This window comes from Hylobates moloch, unplaced genomic scaffold (assembly GCF_009828535.3).
Source record: "Hylobates moloch isolate HMO894 unplaced genomic scaffold, HMol_V3 SCAFFOLD_12, whole genome shotgun sequence".
NCBI lineage: Eukaryota > Metazoa > Chordata > Mammalia > Primates > Hylobatidae > Hylobates > Hylobates moloch.
Genome location: NW_026652287.1, coordinates 52,743,389 through 52,767,871, shown reverse-complemented (window position 1 = coordinate 52,767,871; position 24,483 = coordinate 52,743,389). Strand labels below are relative to the sequence as shown.

Below are 24,483 nucleotides of genomic sequence, written 5' to 3'. Positions count from 1 at the left end.
TTTGAATCCCATGCTGAATAACAGCTAGAATTTGAACCCAGGTCACTCAGAGATGTGAGCCACCCCACCCGGCCACCTGCGCCAAATTCTTAAACCACTAAAATATGCATTGTCAAAGAACCCAAAACTCCCAGGTCCTTCTATATTAAATGGCCCTGGCCGGGCACTTTGAGTGCCAAGGCTGCCAACTAATTTCTATGCAGTAGAGACCCCTGATGACCTCCAAATGGCAACAGTGGGACAGGTGAGGTGGCTCATGACTATAATCCCAGCACTTTGGGAGGCCGAGGCAAGCAGATCACCTGAGGTCAGAAGTTTGAAACTAGCCTGACCAACATGGTGAAACCTCATTTCTACTAAAAATACAAAAATTAGGCATGTGTGGTGGCAGGTGCCTGTAAGCTACTCGGGAGGCTGAGGCAGGAGAATCACTTGAACCTGGGAGGCAGAGGTTGCAGTGAGCCAAGGTCGTGCCACTCACTCTAGCCTGGGCAACAGAGTAAGAATAACGTCTCAAAAAAAAAAAAAAAGGCAACTCTGTCTCAGGTGCTCTGTGCTGGCTGTTCACATCAGCTCTTCCAGGTTTTAACCTGCACCCCGTGGGCCTCCTTCGAGACCTTGTCCCATTTCCTCTTGTCGATCTCCCGTCTCCACCAAGTGGCTTCAAATTTTTGTCTCTGCTGGTCCCTGAAGCTTTCAGTGCCCACTCCTCCAGGTTCTCTGAAGGATACTACTTTGTTGGGGTTGGGGTCAGGGTTTTGCTCTCTAACCCAGGCTGGAGTGCAGTGGCACAAACACAGCTCACTGTAGCCTCGACCTCCTGGGCCCAACTTATCCTCCCGCCTCAGCCTCCCAAGTAGCTGGGACCATGACCAGCTACTTTAGCTATTTTTTTAATTTTTATTTTTGTAGAGATGGGGTCTCGCTATGTTCCCCAGACTGGTCCTGGGTTCAAGTAATCTCCCGCCTCAGACTCCCAAAGTGTTGGAATCACAGGTGTCAGCCACTGCACCCAGCCTGAAGGCCACTACTGTTCAGCCCTCCTGGGCAGTGCTGTGCTTGTGGGTGACCTTTTGAACAGGCACTGGTCTCCGTGGCTCCCATGCAATCTATTACTTACTGTCATTGGAGCTAAGTGTCGGTTTCCTTCATCAGAGAGCTTTCCCTATTGTCCAGACACTCGGTCAATGTCTTTCATTTTCACTCCCTGCCGTCCCCTTTGGAGTCTGCCGACGCTCTCCAATCCAGCCATACCAGATGGTATTTGAATTTCCTCCCCAGCAGCAACGGAGAGAACATGGGCCCCACCCTGGAAGGGTTCCCAGCCAGCAGGCTGAGGACCTTTTATTGAGCCCACATCTGGAGCCTGTCCTCATAGCAAATAGGCTCCAGGAGGTTCTGTGACTTTGGAGAAGAGATTCAGGTCCAGTCCATTACTTTTTTTTTTTTTTGAGACCTGGTCTCCATCAACCAGGCTGGAGTGCAGTGGTGCAATCATGGCTCACTGCAGCCTCAAATTCCCGGACCCAAGTGATCCTCCCACTTCAGCCTCTCAAGTCCCAAGTAGCTGAGACCACAGGCGTGCACCACCACGGGGTCTCACTATGTTGCCCAAGCTGGTCTCAAACTCCCGTGCCCAAGTGATCCTCCCGCCTCCGCCGCCCAAAGTGTTAGGATTACAGGCATGAGGCATTAGCCACCGCCCAGTTCCTTTTCTTGTGCACTAGGAGCCTCCGATGCTGTGTCCTAAGGGCTAGAAACAAAGATGTGAGGATTCGCTCTGATTTGGGGTGCACTGCAGGGGAGTCTCTCAGTAAACATCCTTCCTTCATTCGGTAACCACGTGGTAGCATTTTCTATGCCCAGAACTGTAATCTGCAAAGATGAATAAACAAGCGAGGTCACTCTTCAGCTGGACCTTGAAAGGTGACTGGAATTAATTTCTGCAGTGGAGAAAAGCGCTGCGTTCTGACCTCGTTGCCATCAACCACGCACGCCTGCGCCCCGCCTTGGCCAGGTGAAGGGGCCGTGGAAAGCTCTAGAGGAAGAGCCAGGGGCTCCAGTGGCCCACCTGATGGGGCTGAGGATGCAGGGAGCATTAGGGGGACTGAGCAGGGGTCTGGGGCTTGGGGCTTCTGGAAATGAATGGGGGCTGTCGATCAAGCTATAAGAGGTGTGGGGTTCTGAGGAGAAGGGGATGGCTTGGAGGAAGAGTTGGGGTGCTCTGGGGAGTGAGGGTCTCTGAGGACCGAGGGCTTTGAGGAGAAGGGGGCTCTGAGGAGGAGCAGGAACTCTGAGGAGATACGAGTGGGGCTGAAGGAGCCGTGCACCGCGCGAGATGTGAGAGATGGGGGCCTCCGGCTGGAGCAGAGCCAGCGCTGCCCTCTCTCAGGGGGAAGGAGGGAGCTTGTGAGAAGTGCCGTTGCCTCGGCAACCCCAAACCGAGTCCAAGCTTGGGGAGGGGGAAGTTCGGGGCGAGTCCCGGGGGCGGTGCGTGGCGCCGGTTGGCTGACGGCGATGAAGGGGCGTGTCTGTAGGCGGTGCAATACACGGGTTGGCTGGCTGTGGCGGCGGTGGGCGCGGCTTAGGCGCCAGCGCGAGCGGGCGCGGCACTCAGGCAGCGGCGGTTGGCTGCGACGCCCGCGCTAGTGCTCCAGGCTCCACGGCTCCTTCACAGCGCCCGCCCGGCCCTGCCGCTCATGGCCGCCCCGCCGCGCCCCGCGCCATCGCCCCCCGCCCCGCGCCGCCCGCGGTGCCCCGACACGAGCGACGTCCTGCAGCAGATCATGGCCATCACCGACCAGAGCCTGGACGAGGCGCAGGCCAGGTGCTGCCCGCGGGCTCGACAGGGGCCACGCAGGGTCGTGGCAGTGAGGTTGGCGGGCGAAGGGGACGGGGCGGGGAGGCCAGACTGACGAGGGGCACTTGAGGAGGGCTGGAGGGGGGTCCCGAGGACGAAGGGATGTATGGGGTTCAAACGTGACGGGCTGGACAGGCCTTATGGGACCGAGCAGTGGCGTGAAGGATTTTCAGCAGCTCATCTTGGGGCGAGAAAGTTGGGTTTAGGGGTTTAGGGAGTAGGGCTGAGAAATGGTCACGTACGGGACTTTTGACGAGTGAATGATTAAATGGGTACGTTAATGGGACTCCTGCGGCTGGGAAGTTTTTTGTTGTTGTTTGACACGGTCTCGCTCTGTCGCCCAGGCTGGAGTGCAGTGGCGTGATCATGGCTCACTGCAGCCTCCACCTCCCCGGCTCAGTTGATTCTCCTGCCTCAGCCTCCCGAGTAGCTGGGACCACAGGCGCACGTGCAACCACGCCCGGCTAATTTTTTTGTATATTTTGTAGAGATAGGTGTCTCGCTATAGTTGCTTGAACTCCTGGGCTCAAGCAATCATTCCGCCTCGGCCTCCCAAAGTGCTAGGATTACAGGCGCGAGCCACCGAGCCCGGCCTGTGGGTGGGAAGTTTCCAGGGCAGATGATGGAGAGTGAGTGATGGGGAATGGGACTCAGGAATGTCTGCAGGAGACTGAAGAATTGAACTGGGGTAACTTGGTGTGGGAACCATTGAGAACTTTTGGAAAAAGGGTTAGTAGAGGAGTGGGTGGAGATGGAAGACCTATTTTCTTTTTAATGAATTCAGCACATTTTTATTGAATCCTTACAATAACTGGGTAGGGAACCGGGTGCTGACATAGTCCCTGCTCCCGAGTACATGACTGAGGGGAGGGAAAGTAAATAGCAAAAAATAAGGACTAGGTGGAGTGGCTGACATCTCTAATCAGAGCACTTTAGGAGGCTGAGGCAGGAGGATTGCTTGAGCTCAGGAGTTCGAGACCAACCTGGACAATGTAGTAAGACCTCGTCTCCACCAAAAATAAAATTAAAAAATTAGTTAGGTGTGATGATGCAAGCCTGTAGTCCCAGCTACTTAGGAGGCTGAGGCTGCGGTGAGCCGAATCAAGCCATTGCACTCAAGCCTGGGTGACAGAGCTAGACCCTATCTCAAACAAAAGCAAAAAAGTATAAGCCAGGCATGGTAGCATGGGTAGGTAATCCCAGCTGCCTACCAGTGGGAGGATCACTTGAGTCCAGAAGTTTGAGACCAGCCTGGGCAACATAGTGAGACGATCCTGTACCAATCTGAGAAAAGAAAATAATAAAATAAATGGCAATAAAAGCTGTAGGGACAGGGGTTGCATGCTGTAGGAAGCCAGGTGGAGAAGAACATCTTTGGAGAGGACAGCACCTTCAGAGGCCCTGAGGTGGGAAAGAGGATGTAAAAAGCGGAGTCTGGCTGGGAAGAGAAAGTTCCTAGCCAGGGAGGGAAAGAGTTGAGTTTAAAGGGAGGCTGGGGCCAGGTACGGTGGCTCACGCCTATAATCCCAGCACTTTGGGAGGCCAAGGCAGGTGGATCACGAGGTCAGGAGATCAATACCAGCCTTGGTGAAACCCAGTCTCTACCAAAAATACAAAAATTAGCCGGGTGTAGTGGTGCACACCTATAATCCCAACTACTTGGGAGGCTGAGGCAGGAGAATCACTGGAACCCAGGAGGCAGAGGCTGCAGTGAGCCGAGATCACACCACTGCACTCCAGCCTGGGCGACAGAGCGAGATTCCATCTGAACAAAAAATAGTAATAATAATAAAGGGAGGCTGGAACCCAATTACATGGGGCCTACGAGTCTCAGTAAAGAGTTTTGTTTGTTCAGCCAGGTACAGTGGCTGACACCTGTAATCCCTGCACTTTGGGAGGCCAAGGTGGGCAGATCACCTGAGGTCAAGAGTTTGAGACCAGCCTGGCCAACATGGCAAAACCCCATCTCTACTAAAAATACGAAAATTAGCCAGGCGTGGTGGTGCATGTCTTGGGAGGCTACTTGGGAGGCTGAGGCAGGAGAATCACTTCAACCCAGGAGGCGCCTGGGTTCAAGTGCCACTGCATTCCAACCTGGGCAACAGAGTGAGACTCTGTCTCAATAAAAAAATAGTTTTGTTTTTGTCATCTGGGTAACAATCAGTAGGGAGTTCGGACTATTTATTCCAGTTGCAATGGGGAAAAATAAAGGAGTTTTAAGACCTCCCATCCCGTTTACCTCCACTCACCACTTGTCAGCCCGCCGGGATCCGTAGAATCTGCTTCACAAGGCAGCCCACTGTGTCTGGGTCCTGCAGTGATTATTACAGAAAAGGAAAGGAAAGGACTGAAGTCCTTTTGGAGGATGAGGCCTTGTTCAATGGGGACTGTTGTAAGGTGAGGGACGGTCTCTGGGTATGGGACTATGTACTGGACTGTGTACCCACTAGAGCCCTGTAGTGGGGAGGGGTTACAAAGCCAGGTAAACAGCAGTCCTAGGAAGGAAGAGGCAGAGAAAAAGGTGGATAATGCATGCATTTGTTCTTCAATGAATTTTGTGTGTGTGTGTGACAGACTCTCACTCTGTTGCCCAGGCTGGAGTGCAGTGGTGCGATCTCAGCTCACTGCAACCTCTGCCTCCTGGGTTCAAGCGATTCTCCTGCCTCAGCTTCCTGACTAGCTGGGACTACAGGCACACGCCCCCACGCCTGGCTAGTTTTGTATTTTTAGTAGAGATGGGGTTTCACCATGTTGGCCAGGCTGGTCACAAATTCCTGACCTTAGGTGATCTGCCCGCCTCAGCCTCCCAAAGTGCTGGGATTACAGGCGTGAACTACTGTGCCTGGCCTGTTCTTCAATGAATTTTTAACAAATTTGGCCAATATTTATTGGACCTTTACAATATCTGGGTACTGAACTGGGTTCTGACATAGCTCTCAAGTTCATGGTTTGGAGAGAGAAAGTAAATTTGTTCTTCAAACTTTCTTTTTATTTTTTTTTTGAGACGGATTCTCGCTTTTTCACCCAGGCTGGAGTGTAGTGGCTCAATCTTGGCTCACTGCAAGCTCCGCCTCCCGGGTTCACGCCATTCTCCTGCCTCAGCCTCTCCGAGTAGCTGGGACTACAGGCGCCCGCCACCACGCCCGGCTAATTTTTTGTATTTTTAGTAGAGACGGGGTTTCACCTTGGTCTCAATCTCCTGACCTCGTGATCCGCCCGCCTCGGCCTCCCAAAGTGCTGGGATTACAAGCGTGAGCCACCGCGCCCGGCCCAAACTTTCTTTCCTTTGCTTCTCAGGGAATGTTGACACTTTTTGTAGTTTCAGATGCTCTATTTGAGAAATTAGAGTCCTTGTCACTATACAACTATTTCTTTGGCTTTTTTTTTTTTTTTTTGATACAAGGTCGCGCTTTGTCACCCAGGTTAGAGTGCAGTGGTGTGATCATGACTCACTGCAGCCTCCACCTTCTGGGCTCAAGCAATTTTCACATCTCAGCTTCTTGAGGAGCTGGGACCACAGGCCTGTGCCACCATGCCTGGCTAATCTTTCTTTCTTTCTTTCTTTTTTTTTTTTTGAGACAGGATCTCACTCTGTCACCCAGACTGGAGTGCAGTGGTGCAGTCTCAGCTCACTGCAACTTCTGCCTCCCAGGCTCAGCAATTCTCCTGCCTCAGCCTTCTGAGTAGCTGGGATTACAAGCGTGTGCCACTACCGCCTGGCTAATGTTTTTTGTATTTTTAGTAGAGACAGGGTTTCACCATATTGGCCAGGCTGGTCTTGAACTCCTGACCTCAAATGATCCACCCACCTCGGCCTCCCAAAGTGCTGGGATTACAGGCCTGAGCCACCACACCTAGATTAATCTTTCTATTTTTTTAGGTCTCCCTATGTTGGCCAGGCTGGTCTCAAACTCCTGAGTTAAATCCTCCCACCTCAGCCTTCCAAAGGTCGAGGATTTCAGACATGAGCCACTGCGCCTGGCCCCTCCAACTGTTTTCATTGTGTTTTTTTGTTTGTTTGTTTTTGTTTGTTTGGCTGTTTTTTGTTTTGGTTTGGTTTGGTTTGGTTTGAGACAAAGTCTCACACTCTATTGTCCAGGACGGAGTGCAGTGGCACAATCTCAGCTAGTGAGCAACCTCCACCTCCCGGGTTCAAGCAATTCTCCCATCTCAGTTTCCCAAGTAGCTGGGATTACAGGTGTGCACCACCACACCTGGCTAGTTTTTTGTATTTTTAGTAGAGATGGAGTTTCACCATGTCAGCCAGGCTGGTCTCAAACTCCCGACCTCAGATGATCTACCCGCCTTGGCCTCTCAAAGTGTTGGGATTACAGGTGTGAGCCACTGCACCCTGCCGTGTTTGTCTGTTTGTTTGTTTGTTTTTTGAGACAGGGTCTTATTCTGTCACCCAGGCTGGAGTGCTGTGGTACAGTCTCAGCTCACTACAACCTCTGCTTCCCAGGTTCAAGTGATTCTCCAGCCTCAGTCTCCCAAGTAGCTGAGACTACAGCCTCAAACCACCAATGAATGGCTGGCTAATTTTTGTATTTTTTGTAGAGATGGGGTTTCACCATGTTGTCCAGGTTGGTCTTGAACTCCTGAGCTCAAGTGATCCACCCACCTTGGCCTCCCAAAGTGCTGGGATGACAGACGTGAACCAGTGTTTTTATTCTTTTTGGAGCATTGTACCAGGTGCTAGAGAAACCAAGATGGCTAAGATGTTCTCTGCCTTCTTGGAGCTCACTGACAAGTAGGGTGTGTGCGAGACCAACTTGTAAATAATTGTTATAACAGGAATGTGCTGTGTAGAGGTAATTCCTAGCACAGAAGAGCTGTGCCAGGAGAAGGTGCCTTCCCTGATGTCTGTTAGGCTAGTCGGGGAGCAGTGGCTTTATTATACTTTGTGTTCCCAGAGCCAGGATCCGTGCCTAGCACCTTGCATTCAGTAGTTTCATGACACTGAGGAGATTCTAGAGGGATTAGTAGGAGTTGGGAAAGGGGGAAGATGGATTTGACACACCCAGGAATGTCACCACAGAGGCAGAGCTTTGGGTGTGTCCTGGAAGCTACTTTTGTGCTTTCCAGACTGGGATATTGCTGCTTAAGGGGTGAGCTCTGCTCAGATGTGGCCTTCCTCAGGCCCAGCACAGCCCCAAGGCTGCTGCATTTTCCTTGCAACAATCTCCTGAGATTCTAGTTTCCCTAGATAGGCTTTAGATTTAGAATGGAATGTAGCCAGTTACTTCTTTTTTTTTTTTTTTGAGACGGAGTCTCGCTCTGGTGTGATCTTGGCTCATTACAACTTCTGCCTCCTGGGTTCAAGAGATTCTCCTGCCTCAGCCTCCCGAGTAGCTAAGATTACAGGCGCCTGCCACCACACCCGGCTAATTTTTGTATTTTTTTAGTAGAGACGGAGTTTTGCCATGTTGGCCAGGCTGCTCTCGAACTCCTGACCTCAGGTGATCCGCCCACCTCAGCCTCCCAAAGTGCTGGGATTACAGGCATAAACCACCACGCCCTGCCAGCCAGTTACTTCTTTACCATTTTCAAAGATAGCTCTTTTTGTTTTAAGGCTAAGAAATTAGGCTGGGTGCAGTGGCTTGCACCTGTAATCCCAGCACTTTGGGAGGCCAAGGCAGGAGGATCACCTGACCTCAGGAGTTCGAGACCAGCCTGTGCAACATGGAGAAACCCCACCTCTACTAAAAATACAAAAATTAGCTGGGCATGGTGATACCCACCTGTAGTATGTGCCAGCTGCTGGGGAGGCTGAAGCAGGAGAATCGATTGAACCCTGGAGACGGAGGTTGCAGTGAGCCGAGATCATGCCACTGCACTCCAGCCTGGATGACAGAGAAAAAAAAAAAAGAAATTAAATGGTGTGGTGGTGGGCATTATTCATGCTTGATAACACAGGTGTTAGGTAGCTGGTTCCTGGTTTCTGGCCTCTTTCTGAATTGGGATGACCCCTGGGGCTTTTATTTTGAGACTTTGAAGCTTCAAATATCCCTCATTTCTTTGGACCTAGCCTTTAGATGAACTCAAAGCCTTAAAGTTCACTCAAGTCCAGACAAAAATCTTCCATCCTCAAATGGGCCATTTCCACCCCTCTGGAGGAAATACAGCTCCTCACAGTAAACCCTGCAGCCTGGTAGATTACCAACTTGGACTGGGAAGCAGATTATCTCTTCTGATCAACTGACCCTGTGAGGCTTTTGCAAATCTTTCTGATCCTGCCCACTCTCAATGTGCCAATCACCCCTTTCATCACCCCAGCAGTCAGTTGAACTCAACTGTTTAGCAAGAAGGAATTTTTCATCTCAGTCGTGAGGCCCTCTCAACATGTTTTGTTGCCATCAGTTTGTTTTCAGAAGGAAAATATAGCTCTCTCTTCAAACCTGGGTTTTTTGTTTTGTTTTGTTTTTTTCTTGAGACAGAGTCTCACTCTGTTGCCCTCACTGGGGTACAGTGGTGCTATCTCAGCTCACTGCAACCCTCGTCTCCTGGGTTCAAGCAATTCTGCCTCAGCCTCCCGAGTAGTTGGGATTACAGGTGTGTACAGGTATGCACCACCATGCCTGGCTAATTTTTGTATTTTTAGTAGAGACGCAGTTTCACCATGTTGGCCAGCCTGGTCTAGAACTCCTGGCCTCAGGTGATCTGCCCGCCTCAGCCTCCCAAAGTGCAGGGATTGCAGGCATGAGCCACTGTGCCCGGCCTTAAAATTTTTTTGTAGATACAGAGTCTCACTATGTTGCCCAGGCTGGTCTTGAACTCCTGGGCTCAAGCTGTCCTCCCGCCTCAGCCTCCCAAAATGCTGGGACTACAGTCATGAGCCATCCCACCCATTCTAAATGCTCACTGTTATAATGTTTTAGAAGCAAGAGTGTGTGGTGTGTGAGATGGCATACCTAAAACCAAAAATGTATTTAGAAGTTGGTTTTAGGCAACCCAACAGTGCCTGCATAGCTTTTCTTAGGAAGAAAACATATCTCTGAACTTTTTTTTTTTTTTTTGAGACAGAATCTCACTGTCACCCAGACTGGAATGCAGTGGCATGATCTCGGCTCACTGCAACCTCTGCCCCTGGGTTCAAGTGATTCTCCTGCCTCAGCCTTCCGAGTACCTGGGATTATAGGTGCCTGCCATTGCACCAGGATATTTTTTGTATTTTTAGTAGAGACGGGGTTTCACCATCTTGGCCAGGCTGGTCTCGAACTCCTGACCTCATGATCTGCCCGCCTCGGCCTCCCAAAGTGCTGGGATTACAGGTGTGAGCCACCGTGCCCAGCCTTCTCTTTTTAATTTGGTTTTTACTAATATGACCTCAACTAGTAGAGATTTGCATAACTTTCTTAGTCCCTCCAATATTTCTGCAGATTGACTTTGCCTAGATATGGATTAAATTCCTATTATGAAAGGGAGATAATGAAGTGATTTTGACTATCCTTTAAACTTACTGAAGAGGCAAGGCGTGAACTGATACCTGAAATGTGTTCCCCTAGGCTTGGTACTTTTTTTTTTTTTTTTTTTTAATTTATTTTTTTTGAGACGGAGTCTCGCTCTTTCACCCAGGCTGGAGTGCGGTGGCGCCATCTCCGCTCACTGCAAGCTCCGCCTCCCGGGTTCACGCCATTCTCCTGCCTCAGCCTCTCCGAGTAGCTGGGACTACAGGCGCCCGCCGCCACGCCCGGCTAATTTTTTGTATTTTTAGTAGAGACGGGGTTTCAGCATGGTCTCGATCTCCTGACCTCGTGATCCGCCCGCCTCGGCCTCCCAAAGTGCTGGGATTACAAGCGTGAGCCACCGCGCCCGGCCGGCTTGGTACTTTTGCAATAGTGAATATAAGGTCAGAACATATATACTTATAAAGTATGTATACTTATGTATGTTCTGACCTTATATTCATACATAGTTATAAAGCATGTCAGTGAGCATTCAGCCTTCCGCACACCCATTCAAAGAATGCAAGGGCTCTAGGGGGAATTTATGATGTGGAATTTCCCAGAGCCAGATAGCATTAGCTTGAGAGGATCTATCAGTCCAAACCTGGGAAGTAGGATTTCATATTTGAAATTTTCTTTTTCAGTATCCCTAAAGAGATAAATTAGATGCCAGTTGACTTCGTGCCTTGTAGTCTTTCTCCTTAGCTTGCTTGCAGGCTTAGCTTGACTTGGTCTAGTGCCAGAGGAGTCTTGCTGTCTTTGGTGTACTTTTCCTAAGAGTTGAATTGTGTTGGTTTTTGTTGTTGCTTGACACGGAGTCTTGCTCTGTCACCCAGGCTGGAGTGCAGTGGCATAATCTCGGCTCACTGCAACCTCCACCTCCCAAATTCAAGTGATTCTCATGCCTCAGCCTCCTAATTAGCTAGGATTACAAGCGTGCACCACCACACCCGGCTAATTTTCGTATTTTTAGTTGAGACGAGGTTTCACCATGTTGGGCAGGCTGGTCTTGAACTCCTGACCTCAATTGATCATCCTGCCTCAGATTCCCCGAAGTGCTGAGATTACAGGTGTGAGCCACTTTGCCCAGCTTGAATTGTGGTGTTTTTTTTCTTTTCTTTTCTTTTTTTTTAATTTTTAATTTTTTTTGAGATGAGGTTTCACTCTTGTTACCCAGGCTGGAGTGCAATGGCACAATCTCTGCTCATCGCAACCTCCGCCTCCTGGGTTCAAGCAATTCTCCTGCCTCAGCCTTCCTTGTAGCTGGGATTCCATCACGTGCCACCACGCCCAGCTAATTTTGTATTTTTAGTAGAGACGTGGTTTCTCCATGTTGTTCAGGCTGGTTTCGAACTCCCAACCTCAGGTGATCCGCCTGTCTCAGCCTCCCAAAGTGCTGGGATTACAGACATGAGCCACCGTGCCTGGCGAATTGTGTTGGTTTTAAAACAATTTCCTGAAGCTATCTAAAAGGCTCTTGGCAAAATCCCCTTTGTAATAGCTTTATTAATGAAAAGTAAAGCCACATGTAGAATTTCGCAAAAGAGCAAGTACCACTCACTCCTTTAAATGACAGTTACCGAGTGCCTCTATCAGAACACAGTGGTTGATGATGATGACAGTATGGATTTCCCTCATTTACACCTCCCCAGAACCCTAGGAAGTGGGCGGGTTTTCACTGTTTGTTTTTATTTTCTTTCTTTCTTTTTTTTTTTTTTTTTTAGACGGAGTCTCGCTGTGTCACCCAGGCTGGAGTGCAGTGGCGCAATCTTGGCTCACTGCAAGCTCCGCCCCCCGGGTTCAAGCAATTCTCCTGCCTCACCCTCCCGAGTAGCTGGGACTGCAGACACCCGCCACCACGCCTGGCTAATTTTTTTGTATTTTTATTAGGATGGGGTTTCACCGTGTGAGCCAGGATGGTCTCGATCTCCTGACCTCGTGATCTGCCCTCCTCGGCCTCCCAAAGTGCTGGGATTACAGGTGTGAGTCACTGCACCCGGCTCTTTTTTTTTTTCATATGGATTTTTGCTGTTATTGCCCAGGCTGGAGTACAATAGCGCAATCTCGGCTCACTACAACTTCCACCTCCCGGGTTCAAGCGATTCTCCTGCCTTGGCCTCCTAAGTAGCTGGGAGTACAGGCATGCACCACCACGCTTGGCTAATTTTGTATTTTTAGTAGAGACGGGGTTTCTCCATGTTGGTCAGGCTGGTCTCGAACTCCTGACCTCAGGTGATCCGCCCACCTCAGCCTCCCAAAGTGCTGAGATTACAGGCGTGAGCTACTGCACCTGGCTCTTCACTGTGTTTCTAGGTAAGGAATCAAGTGGCCCGATAACTGGAAGGTAGTTGGATGGAGATTTGGGCATGCTCTATTGAACTCTGAGGCTGTACTGCCTGCCACCTGTCTCTGCTTTTCCCAGGGATCCTACAAAACTCACTGAAATCTGACATCGCTTCCTGCTCAGAGGAGCCCAGCTGATTGGGTGCCGTGGGCGATCAGACAGTCAGGCTTGGGCTTTACAGGACACTTTTACAGGCTTGGGCTTTACAGGACACTTTTAAAAGTACATTCTCGCAAATTAAATGTCATCTACTCAATAAACATGTATTTTGTGCCAGGTCTGGTGCTGGGCATGGGAATGCAGCAGTGAGTTCTGAAAGGAGATTCATTATTTGGAGAGGCAGACGGAGAGTGCGGTGACACGGGGACCAGAGAGAGCAATGAGGAGTTAGCCTTTCAGCAAGACTAGAGCTTGTAGAGCATGGGCAATCGGAGTGCATGACTCTGGAGTCTAGCTGAAGTCGGGCGGGGGACAAGGCGCCTTGAGGAGATGGCCAAGATCTGGACTTGAGGCTTTACCTAGGCAACGAAAATCGATGCGGCATTGTAGGCTTGGTGCAAGCATGCATGCAAGGCAGGCATGGAGCATGAAGGCATGCGTTGTGGTTCCATAGGGCATGAGTGGTGGGCGTGACCTTGGAAGGGAGACTGTGGGGTGACTGCCTGCCTCAGCTGCTGTCCGACCAAGCATGGCCTTGAACTCCTTGCCAGGTAAGGAGTGAGCACGCGGTTTGTTCCAGACTTGTAGAGTGTAAGTACTTTGCAAAGTATTCTGACCTTTCTAAGGTATTTGTCCTGGTTTGTTTTGTTCTGTTTTGTTTTTGTTTTTGTTCTGTTTTTGAGACGGAGTCTCACTCTGTTGCCCAGGTGGGAGTTCAGCTTTCTTTCTTTTTTTTTTTTTTTTTTTTTGAGACAGGGTCTCACTTGCCTAGACTGGAGTGCAGTGGCACGATCTTGGCTCACCACAACCTCCACCTCCCAGGCTCAAGCGATTCTCCTGCCTCAGCCTCCTGAGTAGCTGGGATTACAGGCGCTCGCCAGCACAGCCTGGCTCATTTTTGTATTTTTAGTAGAGACAAGGTTTCACCATATTGGTCAGGCTGGTCTCAATCTCCTGACCTCAAGTGATCCGCCTGCCTCGGCTTCCCAAGGTGCTGGGATTATAGGCGTGAGCCACCGTGCCCAGCCCGCAGTTTTACTTCTTAAGAGCAGGGAACATAAGTTCTAAATTTTTGTTTGTACCTAGGTTTGTCTCCAGGAGATGTATAATATTGCTGACTGCTTTTGTCAGCTGAAATAATCCTTCTAGAACTGAGAATAATCAAGGATAATCTACTGTATCCTTGGTTAAGGCGTTAGAATCATTGTTGCTTTCAGGAAGACTTTTTCAAGAAGTATGCTATTCCATAGGGACTGAAATCTCTGAATATATCTTTTTTTTTTTTTTTTTTTTTTTTGAGACGGAGTCTTGCTCTGTCACCCAGGCTGGAGTGCAGTGGCGCGATCTTGGCTCACTGCAAGCTCCGCTTCCAGGGTTCACGCCATTCTCCTGCCTCAGCCTCTACGAGTAGCTGGGACTACAGGCGCCCGCCACCACGCCCGGCTAATTTTTTGTATTTTTGGTAGAGACGGGGTTTCGCCGTGGTCTCGATCTCCTGACCTCATTATCCGCCCGCCTCGGCCTCCCAAAGTGCTGGGATTACAAGCGTGAGCCACCGCGCCCGGCCATGAATATATCTTTAAATGAAATTCCCAAGTAATTTAAAATGGTACCTTGCTGAGGAAAGCAGATTGTTCCATAATTTGGGAAAGTAAATTATAGCTAAAATTATCAGCTAAAACATACTGTTGGTAGATACCCGAATGTGGATTATGTTTTTATTCATTTTCATGTTCCTTAGCCCTTATACAAGGACCAGCATATGGTACTTCCACAGTAAACGTTTGTCCTATAAATATTGAATAAATGAGGTTGAAGGGGGATAAAGAAAGCTCTATGCTTTCACTTTCTGGCATTTTCTATATGACTGTCAATTGTTTTGCTATAGATTTTGAATCTTGGTTTAAAAATGATATTCAGAATTTTGGTTTTGGGCTTTTTTTATTTTTGTTTAGGTTAGAAGACTCCTCGGAAGTCAATTTAAAAGATTTACTGTTCTTCCTTTTTTTGGAATTTTTTGCATAAACATTAGCATTTTAAAAACCTCAGATATGTGGCCAGGTGCAGTGGCTGACGCCTATAATCCCAGCACTTTGGGAGGCCGAGGTGGGTGGATCACTTGAAGTCAGGCGTTCTAGACCAGTCTGGCCAACATGATGAAACCCCGCCTTTACTAAAAATAGAAAAATTAGCCAGGAGTGGTGGCGTATACCTGTAATCCCAGCTACTCGGGAGGTTGAGGCACGAGAATTGCTTGAACCTGGGAGACAGAGGTTGCAGTGAGCTGAGATCATGCCACTGCACTCCAGCCTGGGCAACAGAGCAAGACTCTGTCTCAAAAACAAACAAAAAAATTCAGATATGTGGATTTGGTAGAATATGTCATATACTTGTGTTTTTTGTGTTTTTTGTTTGTTTGTTTGTTTTGAGACAGAGTCTTGCTGTGTCACCCAGGCTGGAGTTCAGTGGCGCGATCTTGGCTCACTGCAACCTCCACCTCCTGGTTTCAAGTGATTGTCATGCCTCAGCCTCCCAGGTAGCTGGGATTACAAGCGTGTGCCACCATGCGTGGCTAATTTTTGTATTTTTAGTAGAGACGGGGTTTCACCGTGATGGCCAGGCTGGTGGCCAGGCTGGTTTTGAACTCCTGACCTCAGGTGATCCGCCCGCTTCAGCCTCCCAAAGTGCTGGGATTACGGGCATGAGCCCCCACACCCGGCCATAACATGTCATGTACTTGTTAGACATACCAGCACCAACCCCATTTTTCTCCCCACAGTCCCCATTCTCTGTCTTCCAGTCTATCTCATTATCTCTATTGCTTTATAACAAATCACCGCAAGCCTAGCAGCTTAAAACAGCAGATATTTATTATCTCACAGTTTCCTTGGGTCAGGATTCTGGGCACAGCTTAGCTAGGTCCTCTGCTTAGGGTCTCATGGGGCTACAGTCAAGGTGTTGGCTGGGCTATGTTCCTATCCAGAGCATGGGGTTCTCTCCCAATGTCACATGGTTGATGGAAGAATTCACTTCCTGCAGTTGAAGTACAAAGGTCCCTGCTTTCTTCCTGGCTGTCAGTTGAGGCTGCTCTCAGCTCTAGAGGCTGCCTGCAGTTCCTGCCACCAGCTCTCATAACATGGCAGCTGGTGCCAGTGAGTGACTCTCTAGTCATCTAAGGTGGAGTCTTAGATAACAACATAACCATGGTAGAGATGATACCATCACCTTTGGCACATTGCAAGTCACAGGTACTTCCTGAACTCAAGGAAAAAGGATTATATAAGGACATGACTCACTGGGGGTTACCTTAGGGTATGTCTGCCAAGTAAGTGATTTCATCCCCTTGGGGAAGGTCTCACTAGTCAGTCCCCTTTTCCTCATTGATTTGCAGCAGCTGCTTGATCACTGCTAGCTCAAGGACATGCTCAAAGCTTGGGAACTTGTTTTCTTTTTATAATAAGCCACAGAAACTATGAAATTACTTTGTATGCGTTAAAAAGTGCTTTCTACTGTATCTAAAGTAAAATATTTTATAAGGAGAAAACTGGTAAAAAAAAAAAAAAAAAAAAAATCCTAGAGCCTTTACAGAAGCAGAAGAGCCAACTTCATTTTCTTTCCTCTTATTGTTAAAATTAAGTTTCCAGGCCAGAAACAGGGGCTCGCGCCTGTAATCCTAACACTTTGTGAGGCCAAAGTGGGAGGATTACTTGAGACAAAGAGTTTGAGACGAGTCTGGACAACATAGGGAGAACCCGTCTGTTTTATTTATTTATTTATTTATGAGAGTGTCTCACTCTGTCACCCAGGCTGGAGTACAGTGGTGTGATCACAGCTCACTGCAGCCTTGATCTCCTGAGTTCAAGCGATCCTCCCACCTCAGCCTCCCTAGTAGCTGGGACTACAGGCATGTGCCACCAAACCCAGATAATTTATTTTTTGTTTTATTATTATTATTATTATTTTGAGACTGAGTCTTGTTCTGTCACCAGGCTGGAGTGCAGTGGCGTGATCTCAGCTCACTGCAACCTTCACCTCCCAGGCTCAAGTGATTCTCCTGCCTCAGCCTCCTGAGTAGCTGGGACTACAGGCGCACGCCACCATGCCCAGCTGAATTTTGTATTTTTGGTAGAGACGGGGTTTCACCACGTTGACCAGGATGATCTCGATCTTTTGACCTCGTGATCCACCTGCCTTGGCTTCTCAAAGTGCTGGGATTACAGGCGAGAGCCACTGTGTCTGACAGTTTTTTATATTTCTTATAGAGATGGGGTTTCACCATGTTCCCCAGGTTTCTTCTATTTTTATATTAAAATATATAGATAGATAGATTTTTTTTTTCACGCTTAATTCACTTTATTTTTCTTGTATAAAAACCCTATGTTGTAGCCACAGCTGGAGCCTGGGTCCGCTGCACGGAGACTCTGGTGTGGGTCTTGACGAGGTGGTCAGTGAATTCCTGATAGGGAGACTTGGTAAATACAGTCTCTTTCCAGAGGTCGGGGTCAGGTAGCTGTAGGTCTTAGAAATGGCATCAAAGGTGGCCTTGGCGAAGTTGCCCAGGGTGGCAGTGCAGCCTCGCGCTGAGGTGTAGCAGTCATCGATACCAGCCATCATGAGCAGCTTCTTAGGCACAGGTGCGGAGACGATGCCAGTGTCCCTGGGTGCAGGGATGAGGTACACCAGCACAGAGCCACAGTGGCCTGTCACCTTGCAAGGGACAGTGTGGGGCTTGCCGATCTTGTTCCCCCAGTAGCCTCTGCGCACGGGGACAATGGAGAGTTTGGCCAGGATGATGGCCCCACGGATGGCAGTGGCCACCTCCTTGGAGCACTTAACACCCAGACCGACGTGGCCATTGTAGTCCCCGATAGCAACAAACGCCTTGAACCTGGTGCGCTGGCCGGCACGGGTCTGCTTCTGCACTGGCATAATCTTCAAAACCTCATCCTTGAGAGAGGCCCCCAGGAAAAAGTCAATGATCTCTGATTCCTTAATGGGCAGGGAGAAGAGATAGATCTCCTCCAGGGACTTGATCTTCATGTCCTTGACCAAGCGGCCCAACTTGGTGACGGGCATCCACTCCTTATCCTCGGCCTTGCCTCCGCGAGCTCCGCGGCCTCGGCCCCGGCCCCGTCCACGGCCGCGACCCCAGCCCCGGATGCCACTGCCGAAACCTCCGCGGAAGCCACCACGGTTCCCCCAACCCAGGGCCTCCGGGCCCCCCCGCTGCACCGGCGTCATCCGCCATTTGGTGTTTTCTCGGAAAAGAAGCGATTTTTTTTTTTTTTTCTGAGAGGGAGTCTCGCTCTGTCACCCAGGCTGGAGTGCAGTGGCGCGATCTTGGCTCGCTGCAAGCTCCGCCTCCCGGGTTCACGCCATTCTCCTGCCTCAGCCTCGTGAGTAGCTGGGACTACCGAGCCCGGCCCTAAAATATATTTTTTTAAAGAGAAAAAGTTAAATTTCCAGAAGATGAGCTATAACCAGAGTCCATTTTAATTAATGTTAATACTCCTTCTATGGAAAGAAAATGTTTAATATTTTAAGTTGAATATCTCATGTGATCAATGACTGTATACCTTATAAGAAAGACTAACATGGCCGGGCATGGTGGCTCACACCTGTAATCCCAGCACTTTGGGAGGCCGAGGCAGGTGGATTACGAGGTCAGACCATCCTGGCTAACACAGTGAAACACCGTCTATACTAAAAATATAAAAAATTAGCCGGGTGTGGTGGCATGCACCTATAGTTCCAGCTACTCAGGAGGCTGAGGCAGGAGAATCACTTGAACCTGGGAGGCGGAGGTTGCAGTGAGCCAAGATCGCGCTACTGCACTCCAGCCTGGGTGACAGAGCGAGACTCCGTCTCAAAAAATAAAAATAAAAAATAAATAAGAAAGACTAATGTTCAGGTTTAGATTTTCGGAAGTTCATATGTCATCTCATCCCCCACAAACATTTTATATTTGAAGTTCAGAGACAAAGATCTTAGTTCTGCACACCAGTTGTATTCCTTTTTTTTTTTTTTTTGAGATGGAATCTCGCTCTGTTGCCCAGACTGGAGTGCAGTGATGTGATCTTGTCTCACTGCAACCTCCACCTCCTGGGTTTAAGCGATTCTTGTGCCTCAGCAAGTAGCTGGGATTACAGGTGTACACCACCATGCCCATCAAATTTTTTGCATTTTTAGGAGAGACAGGATTTTGTCATGTTGGCCAGGCTGGTCTCAAACTCCTGACCTCGAGTGATCCCCCCATCTCGGCCTCCCTAAGTGCTGTGATTACAGGCATGAGCCACTGTGCCCGGCCTCTCATGGTGTTAATCAAATCTGATTACTGTTGTGAAGTTATTGATTTTCAGATACATTATTCAGCTGTGGCTTTTAGTAATGGATCTTTTAATAATGGACGCTTGGATGACAGAGTTATAGGATTTAAAATCATCATAATAGTAAATATTAATAGCATAGTACTCATCAAAGTTGTTTTTTTTTTTTTTTTTCTTTTTTTAGACGGAGTCTCGCTCTGTCGCCCAGGCTGGAGTGCAGTGGCACAATCTCGGCTCACTGCAAGCTCCACCTCCCAGGTTCACGCCATTCTCCTGCCTCAGCCTCTCCGAGTAGCTGGGACTACAGGCGCCCGCCACCACACCCGGCTAATTTTTTGTATTTTTAGTAGAGACAGGGTTTCACTGTGGCCTCGATCTCCTGACCTCGTGATCCGCCCACCTCGGCCTCCCAAAGTGCAAGGATTACAAGCGTGAGCCACCGTGCCCGGCCCTCATCAAAGTTGTTCACAGAAGTTCTGCTACATGCACATACCAGCTACCCTATTCTTTTTTTTTTTTTTTTTTTTTGAGATGGAGTCTCACTCGCTGGGATGCAGTGGCATGATCTCGGCTCACTGCAACCTCCACCCCCTGGGTTCAAGCAATTAAATTATCCTGCCTCATCCTCCTGAGTAGCTGGGATTACAGGCACATGCCATCATGCCCAGCTAGTTTTTGTATTTTTAGCAGAGACGTTGTCTCACTATGTTGGCCGGGCTGGTCTCGAACTCCTGACTTCAAGTGATCTGCCCACATCAGTCTCCCAAAGTGCTGGGATTACAGGCGTGAGCCACTGCGCCTGGCCAGTTACCCTATCCTTGTATTATCAAATTCTCTCTCTAGACTGGCTTTTTGGCATAGAAACATGTGCTAGTACCTCCTATCTTTAAGAACAGTCAAAGACAACAGGCTGGGCGCAGTGGCTCACGCCTATAATCCTGGCACTTTGGGAGGCTGAGGCTGGTGGATCACTTGAAGCCAGGAATTCAAGACCAGCCTGGCCAACATGCCAAAACCCCATCTCTACTAAAAATACAAAAATTAGCTGTGTGTGGTGGTGGGCACCTGTAATCCCAGCTACTCTGGAGGCCGAGGCAGGAGAATCACCTGAACCCATGAGGTGGAGGTTACAGTGAGCCATGATTGTACCACTGCACTCCAGCCTGAGCAATAGAGTAAGACTCTGTCTCAAAAAGAAAAAAAAGAGAAAAAACCTCCTTTGACTTACCCTTTGGCCTTGCTTTGTACCCAGGATTTGTTTTAATCAGATATGGTAAGATGACAAACATGGAGACAACTGCCCTGTTGAAAGGGAAGTTTATTACTTACAGCTCCAGTGGAGGGGGCACACGATGCCAGGCAGGGCCACGTGGGGAAGCACCTGGGTCAGTGGGCGACAGTGGAGGGAGGGAAAGCACGGCCCAGAACTTTTATAATGATTTCCTCAGGAAGGAGTGGGCATAGCATGGCAGACAAGTTTAAGCAAGCTTAGGTTAGATAGTTTAAATAATTTTGGCAGGCTCTGTGCTAGAGGAGTGGTCTCTAGTTGGTCAGTACCTGGCCCTGGGGTGATTTAGGGCTGGGAAATTACTGGCTTTGTGTGTGAGCATTAAATGAAGAAGAAGATTGGGAATGTGGGCTTTTGATTGGTTGATATGCATATGAATGGCATGTTCTTTGGCAAGTTGTTTGCTGTCTGTAGTAATAAGCTAGCCCTGGGAAGGGCAGTCCCTCCAAGCCCCAGAATGTCGAAGCAAGATAAAAAAAACATAATTAATAGTCCAGGCTCATGCCTATAATCCCAATACTTTGAGGGGCCAAGGTGGGGGGATCTCTTGAGTCTAGGAGTTTAAGAACAGCCTGGGCAATATAGTGAGACTTCAGCTCTGCAAAAACATTTTTTAAAAATTAGCCAGGTGTGGTAGCACCACCTGTAGTCCCAGCTACTCAGGAGGCTGAGGCGGGAGGATTGCTTGAGTTCAGGCACAGCATGGCCACTGCAGTCCAGCCTGGGCAACAGAGTAAGACCCTGTATCAAAAAGAAAAAGAAAAAAACATGATTAACACACACCCTGTCTTTTAGCTCCTGTTATGTTTGTTTGATCTCCCTTATGATAAACATCAAAGACTGTGATTGCTGCTTCCGCTTCCTCTTCACCTCCACATTCTCTCCCAACCTTGTTCCCCTCTGCTGAGTCACCTATGACCTTCATGTTGCTAAATCCGAATTCTCTTTATTTATTTATTTATTTATTTATTTATTTATTTATTTATTTATTTATTTGAGATAGGTTCTTGCTATGTTGCCCAGACTGGTCCTCCCACCTCAGCCTCCCATAGTGCTGAGATTACAGGCATGAGCTACCGTGCCCAGCCTCAGATTCTCTTCTGGGTTCTTATTCTGCTTGATCTCTCAGCAGCATTTCTCACAGATTACTCTTCTCTCCATGAAATTCTTCTCTTGGCTGAGCGCAGCCTGGGCAACATAACGAGACCCTGTCTCTACAACAAATACAGAATTTAGCCAGGTGTGTTGGCGCATGCCTCTTGTCCCAGCTCATTATCTCGCCATGTTGCCCAGGCTGGTCTCAAACTCCTGAGCTCCAGCGATCTGCCTGCCTTGGCCTCCCAAAATGCTAGAATTACAGGCATGAGCCACCGATTTTACATTTCCATAGGTCAGAAAGCCCACATGGGCACACTGGGCTAAAATCAAGGTGTTGCCCAGTGAGCCCATGGGCTGGTTCCTTGCCTTTTCCAGACTGTTGAGGCCACCTGCATTCCTTGCTCATGGTCCCTTCCTCCGTGATCAAGGCCAGCAACATAGTATCTCTCCAACCCTTACATCATCGTGACTTTCTCTGCCCACGTCTGGGAAAGGTTCTCTACCTTTAAGGGTCATGTGATGACAGTAGGTCCCCCCAGATAATCTGGGTTAATCTCTCCATCTCAAGGTCCTTATAACCTTAATTACATTGGCAGAATTATTTTTCCCATTTTTTGTAAAGTACCATATTTAGGGTTCTGAGGATAAGCATGTGGACCCTTTTGGGAGCCATTATCCTGCCAACCACAGTTCCCATCCCAAGTGAGCGAAAGCCAGAGTTGTCCCCATGACTTTCAAGGCCCTTAGAGTCAATCTCCACTTGCCACTCTAACTTCTCGTAGCTCTCTCCCTCACCCCTAACACTCAGCAGCCTGATCTCAAAGAGCCAGTACTGAACCCAATGTGTTCTCACAGGGCCTTTGCGCTTGGCTGTTTCTTCTGCCTAAACCATACCTCTCTCCAGCCCTTTTCTTGGTTGATTTCTCCTTCTCATTCTGATCTCAGCTTTGATGTCACCTCGGAGACATGGAAATTCCAAAAAGCCTTCTAACCATCACTGTCATGTGAGCCCAGTCGCCCCAAAGCAACTGCCACGGCTGATGGGTTTCTTGTTGGTGTGTATTTTTGGTGTCTCCCTCCCTCCCTCTTAACTGCCACATGTGTAAAAACCTCACCTGTCTGTGTCTCTGATGCCAGAATGGTGTGTGGCACATAGTAGGTACTCAGTAAACACCTGCCAAGTGACACTGGAAGAGGATGATTGGTGCTTCTGCTTATGCACCAGGATATGCCCCTGCAGGACCATAGTGTGAACACAGATTTCAAGTCATTGGACCTTGACATTTCATAGTTCTTTTTTTTTCTTTCTTTTTTTTTTTGAGATGGAGTCTCTCTCTGTCGCCCAGGCTGGAGTTCACTAGTGCGATCTCAGCTCACTGCAACCTCTGCCTCCCTGGTTCAAGCAATTCTCCTGTCTCAGCCTCCCGAGTAGCTGGGATTACAGGAGTGCACCACCACGCCCAGCTTTTTTGTACTTTTAGTAGAGACGGGGTTTCACCATGTTGGCCAGGCTGGTCTCAAACTCCTGATCTCAGGCGATCCATCCACCTTGGCCACTCAAAGTACTGGGATTACAGGCATGAGCCACTGCCTCCGGTCTTTTTTTTTTTCTTAATGACAAGGCCTCTGTTATGCTGGCTGGAGTAAAGTGGCGTGTTCATCGCTCTCTACAGCCTCTAACTCATGGGCTCAAGCCATCCTCCTGTCTCAGCCTCCCGAGGGATTAGGACTACAGGCATACCACCACGCCCAGCTAATTTTTAAATTTTTGAAGAGAATGGGTCTCACCATGTTGCCCAGGCTGATCTTAAATTTCTGGGCTCAAGTGGTCCTCCTGCCTTGGCCTCCCAAAGTGTTGAGATTACAGACATGAGCCACTAATGCCTTGCCGTAGTTTTTGATGAGTTATTTGCATTGCTTAAACTTTTACATATAGTGGGAAATGTTTTGAATATTTGTATATTGCTTTATATTATTATTATTATTATTATTATTATTATTATTATTATTGAGACAGAGTCTCACTCTATTGCCTGGGCTGGAGTACAGTGGCACAATCTTGGCTCACTGCAACCTCTGCCTCCCAGGTTTAAGCAATTCTCCTGCCTCACCCACCTGAGTAGCTGAGAGCACAGGTGCATGACACTGTTCCTGGCGAATTTTTTTTTTTTTTTTTTTTTTGGGATGGAGTCTCACTCTGTCACTCAGGCTGGAGTGCAGTGGCATGATTTCGGCTCACTGCAACCTCTGCCTCCCAGGTTCAAGCAATTCTCCTGCCTCACCCTCCTGAGTAACTGGGATTACAGGGGGGCACCACCACGCCCGACTAATTGTTGTATTTTTAGTAGAGACAGGGTTTCACCATGCTGGCCAGGCTGGTCTCGAACTCCTGACCTCAGGCAATCCACCCGCCTTGGCTTCCCAAAGTTCTGGGATTATAGGCGTGAGCCACGGTGCCCGGCCAAGTTTTGTATTTTTAATAGAGACAGGGTTTCACCATGTTAGCCAGGCTGGTCTCAAACTCCTGACCTCAAGTGATCCGCCCGCCTCGACCTCCCAAAATTCTGGGATTACAGGTGTGAGCCACCACGCCTGGCCTTTATATTGATTTTGTGCAAATCAAATTCACATGAAATATGATTGTTTTGAGACGGAGTCTCGTTCTGTTGCCCAGGCTGGAGTGCAGTGGCACAATCTCGGCTCACTGCAAGCTCCGCCTCCCCGGTTCATGCCATTCTCCTGCCTCAGCCTCTCTGAGTAGCTGGGACTACAGGCGCCCGCCACCACGCCCAGCTAATTTTTTGTATTTTTAGTAGAGACGGGGTTTCACCGTGGCCTCGATCTCCTGACCTCGCGATCCGCCCGCCTCGGCCTCCCAAAGTGCTGGGATTACAAGCGTGAGCCACCACGCCCGGCCTGTACTGCATTTTCATAGGCAGCTTATCTACAGTCAGAATGGCAGA

At 48.9% G+C, this 24,483-nt stretch overlaps 1 protein-coding gene and 1 pseudogene across 1 annotated transcript in view; one reads left to right on the top strand and one right to left on the bottom strand.

Annotated features, from left to right (window-relative positions):
• The first annotated feature begins 2,637 nt into the window (after window positions 1–2,637).
• PBX4 (PBX homeobox 4) overlaps window positions 2,638–24,483 on the top strand; it is a 60,943-nt gene continuing 39,097 nt past the window's right edge. The window contains exon 1 of the mRNA XM_032170246.2: window positions 2,638–2,827. Coding sequence (XP_032026137.2) covers window positions 2,700–2,827 — 128 coding nt within the window. The 5' untranslated portion in view covers window positions 2,638–2,699. The remainder of the gene's footprint in view (window positions 2,828–24,483) is intronic.
• LOC116478748 (small ribosomal subunit protein uS5-like) lies at window positions 17,144–18,056 on the bottom strand (annotated as a pseudogene).